The sequence below is a fragment of the Typha angustifolia genome, chromosome 12 (assembly GCF_048772165.1).
Source record: "Typha angustifolia cultivar Huaian chromosome 12, ASM4877216v1, whole genome shotgun sequence".
Taxonomy (NCBI): domain Eukaryota; kingdom Viridiplantae; phylum Streptophyta; class Magnoliopsida; order Poales; family Typhaceae; genus Typha; species Typha angustifolia.
In genome coordinates this window covers 10,263,690-10,280,978 of record NC_133250.1, presented here as the reverse complement: position 1 = coordinate 10,280,978, position 17,289 = coordinate 10,263,690, and the positions used below count along the sequence as shown (strand labels likewise).

General features: G+C 34.7%; 2 protein-coding genes across 3 annotated transcripts; one reads left to right on the top strand and one right to left on the bottom strand.

Annotated features, from left to right (window-relative positions):
- Positions 1-647: 647 nt before the first annotated feature.
- On the bottom strand, positions 648-4,936 carry LOC140772627 (coatomer subunit epsilon-1-like). Its single transcript, XM_073114786.1, has 7 exons — positions 4,657-4,936; positions 4,485-4,568; positions 3,642-3,793; positions 2,595-2,730; positions 2,354-2,509; positions 2,143-2,222; positions 648-1,026 (listed from the first exon to the last, which is right to left on the bottom strand). Exons 1-7 carry the CDS (start codon positions 4,816-4,818, stop codon positions 933-935), a joined length of 864 nt encoding a protein of 287 aa, XP_072970887.1. The 5' UTR covers positions 4,819-4,936; the 3' UTR covers positions 648-932.
- Positions 4,937-10,205: 5,269 nt separating this feature from the next.
- Positions 10,206-17,246, top strand: LOC140771882 (probable cinnamyl alcohol dehydrogenase 5). Of its 2 annotated transcripts, none has more exons than XM_073113672.1 (5): positions 10,206-10,382; positions 13,720-13,833; positions 15,639-16,152; positions 16,566-16,719; positions 16,809-17,246. In XM_073113672.1, exons 1-5 carry the CDS (start codon positions 10,264-10,266, stop codon positions 17,009-17,011), a joined length of 1,104 nt encoding a protein of 367 aa, XP_072969773.1. In that variant the 5' UTR covers positions 10,206-10,263; the 3' UTR covers positions 17,012-17,246. The 2 variants fall into 2 exon arrangements, with proteins under 2 accessions (XP_072969773.1, XP_072969774.1); XM_073113673.1 differs by lacking the exon at positions 10,206-10,382 and adding an exon at positions 11,632-11,826.
- Positions 17,247-17,289: the final 43 nt, after the last annotated feature.

The following is a 17,289-nucleotide window of genomic DNA, read 5'->3' as shown; positions in this document are numbered from 1 at the left end:
ATTACTTCCTAGCTAACTTAAGATTGACTTGGTTTTCCGATCCTGATTGTTTGGGGATTGAGATGCGTTACAGACAGACCTTGTGCGAGTCGCCGTACCTTGTTGGAGATGAGCCAAGATCCCATACATTCAACTGTTGTGATTATGTCTGTTCAAATTCTCTGACCTCTATTTCTTTTTGGACATGATAATGCATTGATTCGAGGGATTTCTTTTTTGGGGGATATTTTCATCGATTTTTATATGTATTTTCCGAACTTCTTTACCACGTACACTTTATTGGGGAAAAACCAGAAATATAATTTGACCACTGATATCATCCTCCATGCTCTCATTCCATCTCAGTATTAACGTACTCAGTACATGTCTACAGGGGTTAAAAAAGACCTTTCCTTAGGTTCTTGTGTAATACAAGTTTCTGCTAGTCTTGACCTACATGCAACTGATAAGTTTTTTGGCAACCATATCTGGAAGAATACATGAAGTTTTTACAAATAGATCAGTCGGTCCCCAGCCCGGGCTTGCGGGCACCAACACATAGGTGAAGAAATTATTAACCTGTCTATCAAAAAAATTTCATTCAGTTTGTCACGAAGGTACTTTCCTATGTAAAACCAAACAACATGGAGAAGACAGATATAATTCCATTGAAGCAGGAGAGAAAAGAAAATTGTTATTTGTAACTTGATATCGAGAAACAGGACAATTACCTATGATGGTTCACTTAAATCTTTAAGATCCATGACTTCCGCATAATCATACAACAAGGGATAAAAGAAAATTTCAAGGCTAAGCAGGCTATGTTCACTCTTTAAGGTGGAAAGCAACTTTGACTAAGAAAGTGCACAGCCAATATATCTGTGCCAAAGACCACTCAGGGTGTAAACAGCAGAAGGTTCTCGCAACACATGAGAGACCAAAATAGCAAGGGCTTATGCAATAGATTGAACAGCTTTCTCAAAGCTATCTTCGGCAGCAGAGCTCCGCTTAACAAGCTCATGATCAGGATTTGACAACTTCAACTGGCTGCAGAAGCAAAATATGAAATAAGTAGCAATGTTACTACCACATAACATCAGTAACTGCTTAACAGAACAGAATTTCTATGAAGAATAAGATACACAAGGAACAAGATATGTGGGTCTGTAATGCTTCTACCTTAAAGCCCATGGAGCAAGCAGTGTAAATGTTTGAATGCACTCTATTATGTACCTATATACTTCCACACATCTGAAAGAGTCTGGTGATTAAAATTTCTGGGCACTATACTAATCAAAAGCTTTTTTAAGATCCTCATTTCATCTCAAAAATAGTTATAAATGCTTAAGAAAATGGATACTGTTTAAGTCAGCATTAGCTTCATTTTCAAGTGTATCAAGTATGTAAACCAAAGCAATACTTGAAATACTGTTATGCTAAACACATTAAACATGTCATGAGGCACAACACATTCAGATTTGCAAATAGATGCTTTAGATGGTTTCTTCCAGTTCTTTTGTTTGACTTCCAGTATCTTCATACAAGAATTTTCCACGTACTGGAATAAGTTTCAATGATCTATTTTAATATTTTGTGGCTCGATGATGTATGTCCCATGTGTAATATTCATCCAGGACTTGCAAAAATCTTTTGTATGCAGATTTTCTGAAGAAATCAAACTTTTGGATTGAGATGTTTAAGATTTTCCAGCATATCTTGGGGATACCCAAATTAATCTCCAAGATAAAGAACAAACTAATTATAAAGCTGCTTTTTGTGGAGCCATGTATGCAGCCGCTATGCAATCTGGAAGGAGGAATATCTAGGAGGAGAAAAATTAGCTAAGCTAGTGACTATGCCAACAAAACCAGTTTTCTTTGGAGGAATGTCTCACAAGCTATGCAGATAGGAGATGTTCCAACAGATCAGCATCTAAAAAGTCTCTGATGAATATATTACTAGTTTGTAACAATATAGTGACTCCAAAGTGGTATGAAACATAGGTGCATATTAAGCATCGGAATTCAGAAGTCCTAGAGCCCAAGGAGAGAATCTTGATTTTCTATTTTCTCTGCTATTGCTAATGAACATGATCTTGTAAAAATTGCAATACTGAGGTGAACTTGCATATCTTTGAATATAACTCAGAACATTATTCACTACCTGAAGTATCGTGATGATGATTTGCCAAGGTGGAGACTGCAGACAATTAGGTTAGCCAGAGCTTCTGCATCTTTTGCATCCTGCAAAATTACAAGACAGCTTTCTCAGTTCTTTCATTAAATATTTATTTTCTGACAATTCAAAAAATAAAAAAAGGAATGGCTTTTATGTACAGAACCAAATCAATAATAAGAAAAGATACGTTCAGTACCTTGTTTAGTGCTTCAAGCAACAGAGATTCAGCTTCATCGAAGCGCCCCATGTGCATACAACAGACTGCCTTACCATTCAGAATCACACCAGTCAACTGATACTTTTCAGACAAGTCTTGGAAAATGAGGTATGCTTCCTGTATCTTAGATCCACCCTAACATCCCAAAAGAGAGAAAATTAATCACCAATAGGCTTTAAATTTCTCAACCTATATATAGAAAATTCTGCAAGAGTCCAACCACAGCTAGGTTTAGCCATGCATTTGCAAGTTGTGTCAGCGTATGGTCTTCATCAACTTGTTGCATGATCTTGAGTTGTTTCTCTGCATAGTCTGACCGATGCATCTTAATGTATATCTGAACATTCAATGCATGCCTGCAAACAAGCAGCAGAACCAAATAAGACAAAATACTTGCAGATGAGGCCAATTGGGCTGAACAAGTCTTCAGCATGCCCTGAGAAGAGCAACAATTAGGTAAATCAATTACAAACACAGCTTGTTAGCAGCCTAAAGAAGCTATGTCACAGTTCACACTCAACAGTATGATGTGATAGCTTTCATCTTGGCCAAGGTCTAAATTCATATCATTATTACATAACCACAGGCACAGTATACGCAAAATTTCAACTGAATGTGATCTTTACTACTATTGACCACTAAAGTTAAACTGCATTAGAGCTAGAATAAGTTTTCCTTATATAGGCCTTTATATTGATATCAGTTTCTATTGTTCAGCCAAGATAGTAAAATATCTCATCAAAATATAAACCCATATTTTTGTCAAGGTTTAGATATATTGAGGTCCTAGGTCAGATTCCACCCAACCTTCAAAGAGATGGAAAGAAAAAACATTTTATGGCTCAAAGTGAGGTTCTTCATGATAATTACTGCCGAGGGAATTGCAGTTGCTTGTGCAGCTAGCCACAACAAGGTGGAGTAATGGCAGATTCTATGAACCTGAACACGACTATCTCAAAATGAGGATGAAGTGTACCAGGTTCACCACAGATCTGCTACTAGAATTTAAAAATCAAATCAAGAAGATTTACGGTAGTGATCAATATTATGACAACCTTTATTGGAGTCTAATTTTGTATGGAGACAGATATGGTCCATACATACAAAAGATCAATATTTCGATTCATTTCCAAAACAAAACTGTTATCTTCTTCTTCTTCTTCTTCTTCTACTTCTTATTCTTCTTTTACTGATTGCATTAAAATTCCTTCACATATTTAAGAAGAAAAGTGTTCCAGTGAAGGCATAACTAGAAAATTAAACTCACAGTTCCATAGTTCCTCCGGAGTTTGTATGCTTGAGAGCCTCACTGTAGTCTTGCTCATGCATATATATAATCCCTGCAATTAGTCGCAGAACGGGATTGTTTCCTATTGCCGAATCACTCAACCACTCCTTGAGACTGGAGATCGCAGCTTCCTTCAAAATCAAAAGAAACCGGAAAAACTTTATGAGCTTGGAAAACTTATGCAAAACAGTGTGATAGAAACACAAGACAAACTAATGAGATAATGGGGACCATGAAGAAAATAACTGCTTAATGATTGACCGATTGTTCTATAAACTGCTTCAGAACTTCCTTGAATCTTCACAATATCTGGGTTGACATTTATAAGATCCATATATGAGCTGATTACTTTTACTGCCCACTACCATGCAGCCCTAGGCAAATCAAGGAACACATGTGCATAGCACGCAGCACCTAATAATTTCCTCTAATAAACAAAATGACTACACAAGTCAAGTATAACTATTAGACAATCATCAGAATTATTCCATAGAACAAAAAATTGGGCAAAATTACGGCATTTCAGCACTCCAAAATACAGATCTAGCAGACTCATTGACACAACTGGAACATATCAGTTGCTCAAGAAATTGTTTAGTAAAATGTTGTCCAGTAATAATTAAAGCAATTTAACATGAAAACTCAAATTTCCTTAAATGGATCTATCAGAACTATGAAATCTTGGGTTCCTCCGCTCTATGATTCAGTAAATAAACTAAATTTTGAAATCACATAATCCCAGATCCAAAAAATCAAACCAAACAACGAGATCCCAGAGCAGATCTCCACACCCAAATCAAGATCTAGCTTCAAAAAACCAACCTTTTTGCCTGCGACATAGAGTGCGAGCAACTTCACGGCCTGGAGAGCGGTGGGCGCGGATTCGCGGACCTCTTCGATCACAAGCTGCACGAATCACGTGAGATCGGGTCAAATATCGCAGCTTTATGGTGGGAAAGAGAGATCTGAGAAGGAGGAGGGTGAGGAGGAAGACCTTGTGAGATCCAAGGGCGATGTACGCGCGGTAAAGGAGGGCATCGCGCTCGAGCTCTTCTTCCGGGCTAAGGTTCGAGATGTTGCTGTTCGTGATCGTTGCCTGGTACGCGCCGAGGTAGAAGCTATTGCGGACGCCGAAGAGGAGATCGGGAGAAGCCATTGATGATGCCGAGAGAGAGAGACTTCTATCGGGAACTTTTGATCCGAGTCTCGATTCTATTCAATGGTAGAGACACAGAGATTTCTATCGGGTTCTTACGGTCCAGTCTCGGTTCTACTTATACGGGGTCTTATTCCTGCGCAATAATTTTTTCTTATTCTCCCTATCCTCGGATAAACCGATACACTTCGAATAAGTTTGAAGAGAATAAAAGGAGGAAGTTTGCGAGAGCAGTTTATCCTTAGATATTTATCTTAACTCCCTTATTTGTCCAACATACTTGTCCAATGGGGTTTTCTGGAGAGAGATATATCTCTGTGTATCGATCGCATCGCATGTATTTAAAAATATAATCACATATATTCTAATTAACAGGCTATTTATATTGACATATATTTGAAGATTAATCTAAACCAATCTCGGTATATTGATCCATATTAATTCTCAATCCCAATTTACAAAAATAAGCCTAAGCCCAATCTCAGGGTCCAAGTACACTATTGTTCCGTTAGCCACTTATTTGAATGATAAAGTTATTAAGGCTAAGTTCACTTATAGAATAAAAGAAATTATTCTATATAAACATTCTTATACTGTATAATAAGTAAATAATTATTTTACTGAATTCCCCTCTACTCTTCTATTTTAGATTTGATAATTATTTTACCCTTAAAAATATATCATTTAATCAACTATCAATTTCAATCCTCTTTATCTTCTTTTCTCATCTATCTATTATAAAAATTATTTTAATTATTTATTACACTATTATTTTAATTTTATATTATATAATATAATTATTATATATTATATTAGTTTATAAAGAAATATCATAATAACTTATATTGACATGACGTTTGTTATACAAGTGTAATAACCCAAAAATAAATAAATAATATAATTAAAAATTATTATTATTATTATGATAATAACCCAGAAAATAATAATAATAATAATAATAATAATAATAATAATAATAATAATAATAATAATAATAATAATAATAATAGTAATAATGTATAAATTTTTTAAAAAAAAGAGACAAAAAAATAAAAAAAAAATTCTTTGCATGGGCACGCGCCTCGTGCCCATGCAATGCGGCAGGGAGGTGCCACGCACCCCCCTCGCGTTGCCGCAGCCACCGCCAACCCCACCCACTCTCTCTCTCTCTCTCTCTCTCTCTCTCTCTCTCTCTCTCTCTCTCTCTCTCTCTCTCTCGCGTCGAGGCCGGCCTATCGCCGCCGCCGCCACCTCGACGAGCGCAGGTGAGTTCTTTCTCCTCCTCTCTCTTCTTCTCTCTCTCTCCCTTTCTCTCTCTCTCTCACTATCTCTCTCTCTCTCTTTTCTCTTTTTCTTACTTTGGGCTCGGGCCCGTCGGAGCCGAGCCGCCGGCGAGAGGCCGGCAGCTGGCTGGCCACCAGCTGCCGGTGCCCTCCCCGCCGGCCCGGGTCCACACCTCCCTCCTCTTTCTTCCCTTCTTCTCTTCTCTTCTTCTTCCTTCTTCTTCCTTCTTTTCTTCTTCTTCCTCAGTTGCTTCTTCTCTTCTTATTTTTCTGCAACAGTGCTGGGCTCGGCCCATCACTGTAGCAGGCCAGTGCTGGACCAAGCCAAGCACTAGTACTAGTGATCCATTATCCTTTTTAATTTTATTATTTATTTATTTAGGTATTTCTGTCTTAATTAATACAAATAGATTTAGACATTATTTATTTTAATAATAATACATATTCATCATTATGATTATTGTTAATTAAAGTTTATTGATAATTAATTAGGTTATAAACTATTACACATAAATATAGGTAATACTTATATTTATTTATTTATTTATTTATTTATTTACTTATATGTATATTAGATTAATAGATAGATTTATAAATTATAATTATTAGATTTATATTCTAATATTCTTATGATATACATTTTAAGTAATTCTATCAATTTATTATATATTATTATTTTTGTAACAAATAAAATACTAGGCTTATGTATTTATTATTATTTTATAAAGTAATCTTTAATTAATCAAGATATAATTATAGTTAGGCTTTCATCTATATTTTTATTTTTATTTTTATCTGTAATTAAAAATCTAGCTAGTAATAAAGATAAGTAGAAATTCTAAAACATTCTAAATCATCATATATTACATGAATAGATTTTAATCAGATAAACGGCTAACATCATACTACTTAAATAATTTCAGATTCCGACCCTTTGTTCAGGATCTCGTGGACTTAGCTATCCTAAGATCCCTTTCTCAAATTAGGTTATATTATATATTATGTACATGGATGTTTTGGCCTCCAGTATGATTATATGACTTTATCTAGAGATGATTACAGTCGAGCATATTTTTATCATGCATATAATTAGGCTGATCTTAGATATGAGTATGATGATGATAAATAAAGATGATGAGATATGATTATACTATGGTAAGGTTATGTCCAGTTGATCTATAGCATGGGTATGCATATAATAGATTAGCATGAGTATGCATGTGTTGACTATATAGTTGGAGACTGCATTGCATCATTTTTCTCTTGATTCCTATTCTACCTAAATTCCTGTTATGCATTAACTTATTATCGTACTGGATATATGCATATGATCTGTCATTTAGAAGGAAAGCATGAAATGTGATTGATAAGATGGTTGATAGAAAGCGTGAGGATACCCGAGTGAGCGCGAAGGTTAGGGCGTGCCTGGAGATGATTGATCGCTCGACATAGTCGCGATCTTATTGGCCTTACGTCTGAGGTCGTTAGTCTGTGTGGACAGTAGATATTCAGACACATGTCGTTCGCCAAGGCATATGTGGCGGGTTATCCTCACGAGGTTTTTATCAACTATGTGGGTGCCCGGTCTGAATGGATATTAATACCCTAGTGGATGGCGGGGTATGATTATATTAGAAATACTCTTGCGAGTGGCGGAGTTTGCTCTGAGCCTTCGGACATGATATTGAGACCGGGTACCGGGTGTTGACTGTGCACAGTGGTCTAATATGATGATGACATATAGAGCTGACATTGATGACTGAAATATTGAGAAATGCATATGATTTCATTATCATCTGATTGTCTAATTATCGAGTAATCAATATACATCATATATGGTTACATTTGATATCATATCATGGTTATGGTCGGCATGCATCATGTGGCATATTTGAGAGAGAGTTATGATGATCATATGATATGGAGATTTGTTTATTCATTGTCGAGGATTATATACTTTTATCAGTTATGACTTGTTATCTACTTTTCATTTATATATTATTGAGAATGTATTCATATACTCATTCATGACATGATGCTCTTTCTGATTCATATTATCCCGTACATAATTTACTTTCTGTTTGGCATCACTGATTCGGGGTAAGGTCTATTTACTGAGCCTTTTGCTCATGACTCTTTTTATTTCTTTTCTGACCTCTCAGATATGTGGTATGGTGATAGCGACTCGTGATATCTTGAGAATATATTTTAGAGCGATGATGATGTGAACAATAGATGTGAGACGGTATAGTAGTTTATATAGAAATTGAGTTCTACCAGTATTTAATATTTATACTCTTTTGTATTAGACGATGATTTGTATAATACAGGTCGAATCATAGTGTAGTGTTGTATGAGTTATTTTAGTTGTATCTTGATGGTTTGTTGTGGCTTATGTGGGTCCTGACAGATTAAATAGTGGTCTAGTGTATATTATTATAGAATTAGATATTCATATATTAACAGATTTATTTGGTTGATAGTATGATGTATTTGGTGATGGATTATGTGAGTAGGGAAATGTTAGCAGGTTTTATTTGATGATGTCATGATTATATGAGCACATGAGAGTATCTGTGCGTAACGGACCCCGCCCGTCCTGTCGCGTGCGCCGCACGTGCCGTGTGGGCGCGTGGGCGTGCACGTGCCCTTACCGAGCGGGGGCGTTACAACAAGTATAACAAATAAGGGTAACATTCCACAAGTAAAATGCTTCCTTAATGGTTATTGAAGGAGAGAGCTTTCGCTAGCTATAATAATGCTATATAAGTATACAAATGGCAAAATGCAAATTGGCTCAATTGACTAATGAAGTTGAAGAAGCTCTCATACTATTGTACTGAAGTTGAAGAAGCTCTCATCCTTAGTACAATAGTATGATGAATGAAACATCTACCCGCAATTATATGGTATTATATAATGAGGAAGAGGAAGAAGATGAACAAGGTGATGCATTAGAAAGTGGTCTTTTATATAAATTTAGGCGGTTGTTGAATGCATATCAACGTGTCTCCTAAGAATCTAACACCACGGATTATCCCCAAAAAGATTAGGGCAATATTAGCTGACACAATCAAACTCGTCGAATGCATGAGACTGATATAATAACGTTCATTTGACAGTGATTTTGAATTTATCTGTACTGTATCAGCTCGAAAAACCTTCTCCCAATTAGGTACCCAATATGTAGGCCCACTACATACAATTTAAACGTCCAATCAAATTGGTTCAAGAATCATATCAAAGCTGCAGTCAAACTGGCTTCAACGTTTATAGCGTTTTACATGTGATGTCTTCGCATTGGATTGAATCATGAGATGAGTGGTTAACAAGGAGAGAGAGAGAGAGAGAGATGAATTATTCGATTATTAAATTGGATCAATTGGTCTTTGAGTGGACACAGGGTCAATCAATTTGCCGGTCCACATATAATTTCACACTATTTTTCTAGATTGTGATGTGTAAAGAGGTGGCCACGAGAGGTTGATGCCTTTTTCAGTTCTTTTCTTTTTCTTAGTAGATAAAGGGGTGACATATGAAGGAAGTTCACGTGAAACTCAATTCATCTCGTTATTTACAAAACGACGAAATTAAAATAAAATGGGTGAATATTTATTTATTTTTAAGAAACGAAGTTATTGCATTATTTAATTATTTTTGAAGGATAAGTTATAAGATTTGCTATCCAATCATATAGATTATGAACGGGCGAACGATAATAAACTTAGGGGATTAAATTTATTATTATTATTATTATTATTTAGAAAACATCAGATAAGGATTTTTTTGTATTTAGAGAAAAAAAAAGAAGAAAGAAGTTTATTTCGTGTTGTTTGTCGTGGTAGACGCTATGCCACGAGAGTGACGAGACTCGTTCAGGAGGCGCGTCGTCTTTTATGCAAATATTCGCGGAAACAATTCTTCGGTTTTTAAAACTTTTATTACCAATTTAATTATATACGTGATTAAAGCATAATTGTCACCGATGACGTCACACGGATCACGCACTTCCATTTGCTTGCTCTCTATAAATAGAGCTCATCTCGTCCTCCCCGATTCATTCGCAAGTGGAAAGCTCTCGAATCTTCTCTCTCTCTCTCTCTCTCTCTCTCTCTCTCTCTCTCTCTCTAGAATTCTCTCTCCAAATAGCGGAGGAGGCTAAATGGCGCCGGTGGCGAACGATAAGAAGGCATCGCCGGAGGAGGAGCATCCGGTGAAGGCGTTTGGGTTGGCAGCGAGAGATGTCTCCGGCCATGTCTCTCCTTTCGCCTTCTCTCGAAGGTCTCCTTCATGCTTCGATCTCTTCTTCTTCTCTCTCTCTCTATCTCCTCTTAGTTTTTTTTTTTTTATGATAATCTGTTGATCTTTCGGATTAGTACGCCATTTTTTTTTTGTTTCATGTTATCCTTTTGCTTCGTTATTCGATTTGGGAGAATAAGAGTATTGTTCGATCGTTATTATCTTTTCGGGTTAAATTTGAGGTGTTTGGTTTAAATTTTAATTTATTTTGTTCTTCCGTCCATCTCTCTCCTTTCGCCTCAGAGATCTCGATGGTAACCTTCATATATACTTCGATCTCTTCTCTCTCTATATTATGTTCGTACATGCATGTACACAATCTTCATTATTTTTCTCTTATCATTTCTTATGAGTTCTTTCTATTGTTACTTTTCGTTAATTTTCTGATCAGTTCTCCATCTCTTTATTATCTCTTTTGCTTCGTCTTTATTTTTTAATTTATTTTGCTCCTCGAGCTCCCAGCGTCCCGTTCACTCAGCGCCATCATGAGGGCGCGCGAGGTCTCCAGAAATCTTTATTCTCTATCTTAGGATAAAGGTCATATTATTCTCAAAAAATGGAGAAAGTTCTTTTGTGGCTCCTTTTTTTTAAAATAACTTTTTTCTCTACATTTTGTTTTACAAAGAGAAAGAATTACAATTTAGTTTAGTTCTGTAGCCTTACTAATATAATTAGTTTAGTATTATAATATCATAAGTATGATGGAGAGTTCCAAACTCTCTGGTAGTGGACTATCTCTCAAATTTATTAACAAACGGAGTCCAATTTATAGTGACCTTAATAAAAATATTATACTAATCAATGTTTTTAAAAATACTGAATCAGTTCAGCGTTTTTATCCTAGATATTTTTTTTAAAAATTAAGTTAAAAAAATTTATATATATAAATTAATAATCAGTTCAATATTTTATGACCAGATAAAATAATAAATTAATTAGTGTTTAAATTAATTAGTGTTTACAGATAAAATGTTTTGTTTGAAGTAATTGTTTTGTTTCATTCTAGTCTTTTATTTGAAGTTGGGATTCTGAAGGTCTTTTTTTTTTGTTTTAATTGATAGAGATTTTGAAGATTAACTATAAGTTAAATATAGAGATTGATTATTTTTAATATATAAATTTAATATAAGAGAATCTTTGGTAAACAATGGACTATAAATGCCATAAATGCCTACCGTTGGTCGTAGATATGGAAATCAATCAGTAAATGGTTATAAATGACTATTTTTCCGCTCTCTATAAATAATGGCTTTGTTGGCTTTTGCGTTGCCTCATAATTTTTCTCTGTAAGTAGCGAGGAGGGCTGAATGGCGCCAGGAGTGAACGGTAAAAAGGTGTCGCCGGAGGCGGAGCACCCCGTTAAGGTCTTCGGGTTGGTCTCCGGCGACTCCTCTGGCCATCTCTCTCCTTTCTCCTTCTCTCGAAGGTATAGTTAACTATAGCTATAGATGCAGTTAGACATGTAGGTGTGTTCTTTAGTTTTCTTTTTCTCGGTATTTTTCGATTATTCTGTTTCTTTGTTATATCTTTGTCTTCTACGGTAATCTCTCTATTCTGTATTTTTCATTTTCACCCTTTAATTTTTACTATTTTTTTAGTCCTTCATGCCGGTAACTTTTATCTCCGTCGTCTTCCTTCCGGTAATGACCCTAATTTCACGGATAGTACATCAGCCACTGTTGATTCCTTTACTTTTTTCTAGTTTCCGTTTTCCTAAGAAAGTTTTGGGAAATCTCCTTTTCTCTTTGTCGTCTTTGTTAGTCTGTTTGTTAGCGGTAAACGTTCACGGTTGTTGGATGGGCCCCGCAATGTTTTGCTGCAATTCTAGTGTCTTTTTATCTGATTTGGTACCCAAAATTCCTCTTTATTTTTTTTAAGTATTCTATTAGCTGAGCAAACAAAAAGTTCGTCTGAGTTCCGTCTTTTTAGTTATCTCCTTTCACGGATAGACGGATAGTACATCAGCCATTGCTGCGATGCGGTGGAGAATTTATTTTAGAGATTTTTATATAATAGTCACTAAAAACTTTTAAAATATTATAATTATAATTATATTCCTCAAAATATCATAATTATTACTAAAATTATTATGCTACTTTTTTGAACAAATATCGTTGTTATTTAAATCTATCTAACAAATCAGCATTAGAATATAATTTATATTAAAAAAATATTTTGCCCTTGTACAACAATTTTTTTTTTATTTCATCGTGAGACAATATTTATATTCTTAACTTTGAAAAGAGAAGGTATTCTAGTCGCAGCTATGTTAAAAATCTTTAGTTTTACTTAGTTTTTGTTAGTATGTGAAACAAATTTATGCTTCAGAAAAAGAAAAATCTCAGCCAACAGCATTTATTGTAAAATGCATTGTCGTAAGTTATCTGCAAATTCTTAATTGCTCCTTCAGTGGTTTAGCTTTTTGTAGTTATTGTTCAACTACCAACAGGTTGTTGTAGGGCCATAGTTATTTCTCTGGACAAGAAATTGCAGCAGATGATACATCTCTGCTTTTAGTTATTAGTTTTTCCTTTGCTCATACTTTGCTTTTGTTACAAATTAGATCTCAAATGAGATGGTCTGTTTATAAGAAAATTATAAATATTTAATAGGTGATAGTGTTATGAGGGAGAGTATTTTGGCTCTCCTTTAAGTGGGTTTGTATTTCGGAGTATGGAGTTATGTCTTAAAGAGTAAAAAATGTTAGAATCAAACTAAAATAGATTATCTAATATTGTGATAATCATCGGAGAGTAATAGAAGGTCGTAGATAGTAGATGTCCGTCGTAGAGTATGATGGCTAGGATTTAGTAGCTTCGTGTATTTTTAAAATTATAATTTACCTTTAGAAAACTAAAGATGATATGGTCTAACATTTACAAACAAACAATAAATATAAAATAAATAATAATAATTTAATTCAATACTCAGTCTACACACTCTAAATAAGTTAAGATATTTTCTATTTATAAAAATAGTCATAGTAAATCAGAATTAATTTATTTTACATCCATTTTAATTTAAAATTAAAATTATATGTATAATCGACCATACTTAACTAACTCAGGAGCCTATATTCCTATTTGTAGAGACATATCTTTTTCACAAAGATCAAAGAATTGTTGTTCTCCTTGCTATATATTTGTCAAGTAGTAATTTCCTATTTAGCATACGTAAAGACTCAAGAGTTAATGATACTAGTTTTAAATGTTGGTATCTGTTATATCTTCTGACAGTTTTTCGTGGTTTATGAGTTGAATCTTCATTTATACTATATAGTAATGTCCATGGATGATTATTCTACTATATTTTACCACAGAAATACCGGTGATAATGATGTTGCCATTAAGATTCTCTACTGCGGGATCTGTCACTCGGACCTTCACAGCCTAAAGAATGAGTGGAGGAATACTGTGTATCCAATTGTGCCAGGGTACGTGCCCTACTACTTTTCCTACCCATTTGCTTTAGTATTATTGATGCTACTCTCTCCGGACCGCATACATAGAGCTAACTCCAATCTGGCTTTAAATTTTAAACTTAGAATCCTATTGAATTCTAATGGGGCTCTAAACCTAGCTCCAAATTTAGAACCCCACCATAATGGAGCCCGACTCTATTTATCATTTCAACTTTTTGAAAATACAAAATTACCCAATAATTATTATATTCAATAATTTTTATTTCATTTGTATCCTTTATTAAATAATTTAGTTAGTTAAATTAAGTATATAATTAATTTTATTAATCAATTTTTAACAAAAATAATATCATTAGAAAGGTCTCATCAAGACCTTTAAAATGAGTCTAATATTGAATTATTTAAGTTAATTTAATTTTTAAATTTTTTATTATTTATAAAGTGAGTCTAATATTAAATTATTTTTGAATTAATTTAAATTTTTTAAAAAAAATTATTTATAAAAATGAGTCTAATAAATTATGTATCTTAAAATATAATTACTCAAAATTATTCCCAATGTAAATATTAAAAATTAAAATACTTATTTCGATGTTTATTTCGTGTAATGTAATTTCGATACGTTTAATTAAAAAATTAGTAATTTAAAATTACTTCTGAACCTATTGAATATTAATCTTATTTTAAAGATCTCGATGAGATTTTTCTAACAATATACTTTTTATTAAAAAATAATAACGCTAAGATGATCTATTAAATAATTTAAAATAATCAATATAATAATATATATTATATTATTATTTTAATATATATGGAGCCCGGTGCGTTGGAGTGCACCGGGCTCTTACTCCATTTTTGGCTCCATATTTAGAGCCTTTAGAGCCTTTGGGCTCCAAATATAGAGTCAACGTTGGAGATGAAACGATGGCGGTGAATCAACCGCCTCTTATATATACTCATGCCCCCACATATTAACTGCCAATATTTACATATCTATTAAATTCACATACAGTATGCACCTTCTATGCATAGTTTTATTATGTCATAACGGTGAGATATCATATTTAAAAATTTATTTAGTAATTGTATGATTAGAAAGATGCATCTTTAGTGGATAAATTATTACGAAAATAAATCTCCACTTACTTTTCATCTTTTACTGGCCTGTTTATTAATTTATTATGCTAATATATTCAATAAATTATGTATAATTATTTTTATTGCTGAACCGCTGAACACGGACTCTTTTACAACATTGATCTAGTGTATCTGCTTTTGCTCTTCTTATGTTTGTGCGATCCGGGGCGTTGACCCTGCGAGACATTTAATAATCTGTTTACATTCTTGACGAACAGTTTTCAGTTGGTGACTCGTCAGATTCTGATACGGAATTTCTGAATGATGATGTCAGATACTCTTAGCTTCACTAATAATTGACTGAGATGGGTCTTATATACTATTTTGGAATATTAAATATACTCTGATGTGAGAGGTGTACGTTGATCAGTCAGTCAATGGTAAAGTCTCTATTAGAATGCTGATTCGTGTTTGTCTCTATAAAAAAATTTGTTTGAAAGAAGTAAAAAGTTATCGATCTCTGTTAAACTTTAAAGATGCCGATAAAATTCAAATAAAAAGGTATTGGTACAACATAAGTCACTCTAATCATTTGACGACTACCACTTTGGCTTATCTCAATATAGAATGTGATTGGCATTTTTGTAGCAAAAAGTTTTATTTTCAAGCTTTTAAAATGCTACTTAGCTTTGCTCTGTCATTATGCTACTGTTGACAGCATGTGAATTCATCATGTTCAGGCATGAGATCGCCGGTGTGGTAACTGAAGTCGGAAGCAAGGTACAAAAGTTCAAAGTCGGCGACAAGGTTGGCGTAGGTTGCATTGTTAATTCTTGCCAATCATGTGATAACTGTGGCCAAGGTTTTGAGAACTACTGTCCTCAAATTATACTTACATACAACTCCATCGACAAGGATGGTAGCATGACCTATGGAGGCTACTCCAATATGGTCGTCGTCGATCAGAATTACGTTATCAGGTTCCCTGAAAACCTTCCCCTAGACAAGGGTGCACCCCTCCTGTGTGCCGGAATCACTGTGTACAGCCCAATGAAGTACCATGGGCTCAATGAGCCAGGAAAGCATCTTGGAGTGATTGGCCTTGGAGGGCTTGGCCATGTGGCCGTGAAGTTTGGCAAGGCCTTCGGGATGAAGGTGACCGTGATAAGCACATCGCCGGCGAAGGAGAAGGAGGCGATCGAACGATTGGGAGCCGATGCTTTCTTAGTTAGTACTAAACCTGAACAAATGCAGGTAAGCATGCAAGTAAATTAGGAATAGACTCATGACCTATTATCTATTTTCATATCTGCCCCTGAAATGCTTATTCCTTTAGTTATATGTTATATTATTATTTTTTTCATTAGAAAATATCATGTGAGTATAATATGATCAATTTTAGAATATTTATGGATCATTTTACCCTTATTTTAAAGAAAAATAAAAGAGAAACATTAGGAGTAAATTAATCACTAACATCTTTTTTCTTAGTACCGTTAAGAGTGTGAGAGATTTTCCATAGATGGGATTAAAACAAGTATTTAAAAAAAATGAGGGGTGCATGTGGAGATGGACAGTAGTTGATAGGCTCTTACTATTATTTATCCCTATGAATTACATATATATATTCTCCATTTACTTGGTTTAACACCTACCTTAATTGTTAGGCTGCCATGAACACCATGGATGGCATTATCAACACTGTGTCTGCCTCCCATGCCCTCCTGCCATATTTCCCGCTACTGAAAGCCACTGGAAAGATAATTATTCTCGGTTTGCCCGAGAAACCATTCGAAGTTCCAGCTTTTTCTCTGGTCATGGGTTAGTATTGCAATGCCTCAAAGCACGGTTCAATTTTACTCCCATCTCACCGGTTCTAATAGAGCGATTAACGTTGATTATATGAGCAGGTGCGAAGAGTTTGGGTGGCAGTTGCATTGGAGGAATCAAGGATACTCAGGAGATGTTGGACTTCGCCGGTAAGCACAACATAACCGCCGATATCGAGCTCATCAGTGCAGACTATGTGAACAAGGCCATGGAGCGACTCCTGAAGGCCGACGTTAGATACCGATTCGTCATCGACATCGCCAACACCCTGACTGCTGCTTAGAATTATGCTCCCTTTCAATTCATCTTGGTTTACAGTACTCTTCCATAGTTGGAGATAGATACTGTTCAGTGAAAGTGTCAGTACTACTTCTGAGATTTTAAGGCTGGATGCGTACCGTTGGTTTGCAATATAACTAGTCACGGTATTAGATACTACTACTTTTGTCTGTATGGTTTAGGACAGTGTTCCTTTTCAGATGTATTTGGTGTGCAATAAAATCCAGGCATTAGATCGATATTCTACTATTTTGTCTATATGGTTTCTTTTCTATATTCAGC

Coding starts and splice junctions, on each gene's coding strand:
- LOC140772627 (XM_073114786.1), bottom strand. CDS start 4,818: ATGGCTTCTCCCGATCTCCTCTTCGGCGTCCGCAATAGCTTCTACCTC. Junction 4,569..4,656: donor TCGCCCTTGGATCTCACAAG/GTCTTCCTCCTC, acceptor TGATTCGTGCAG/CTTGTGATCGAAGAGGTCCG. Junction 2,510..2,594: donor CATGGCTAAACCTAGCTGTG/GTTGGACTCTTG, acceptor TTGGGATGTTAG/GGTGGATCTAAGATACAGGA.
- LOC140771882 (XM_073113672.1), top strand. CDS start 10,264: ATGGCGCCGGTGGCGAACGATAAGAAGGCATCGCCGGAGGAGGAGCAT. Junction 13,834..15,638: donor GTGTATCCAATTGTGCCAGG/GTACGTGCCCTA, acceptor CATCATGTTCAG/GCATGAGATCGCCGGTGTGG. Junction 16,720..16,808: donor AGCTTTTTCTCTGGTCATGG/GTTAGTATTGCA, acceptor TTATATGAGCAG/GTGCGAAGAGTTTGGGTGGC.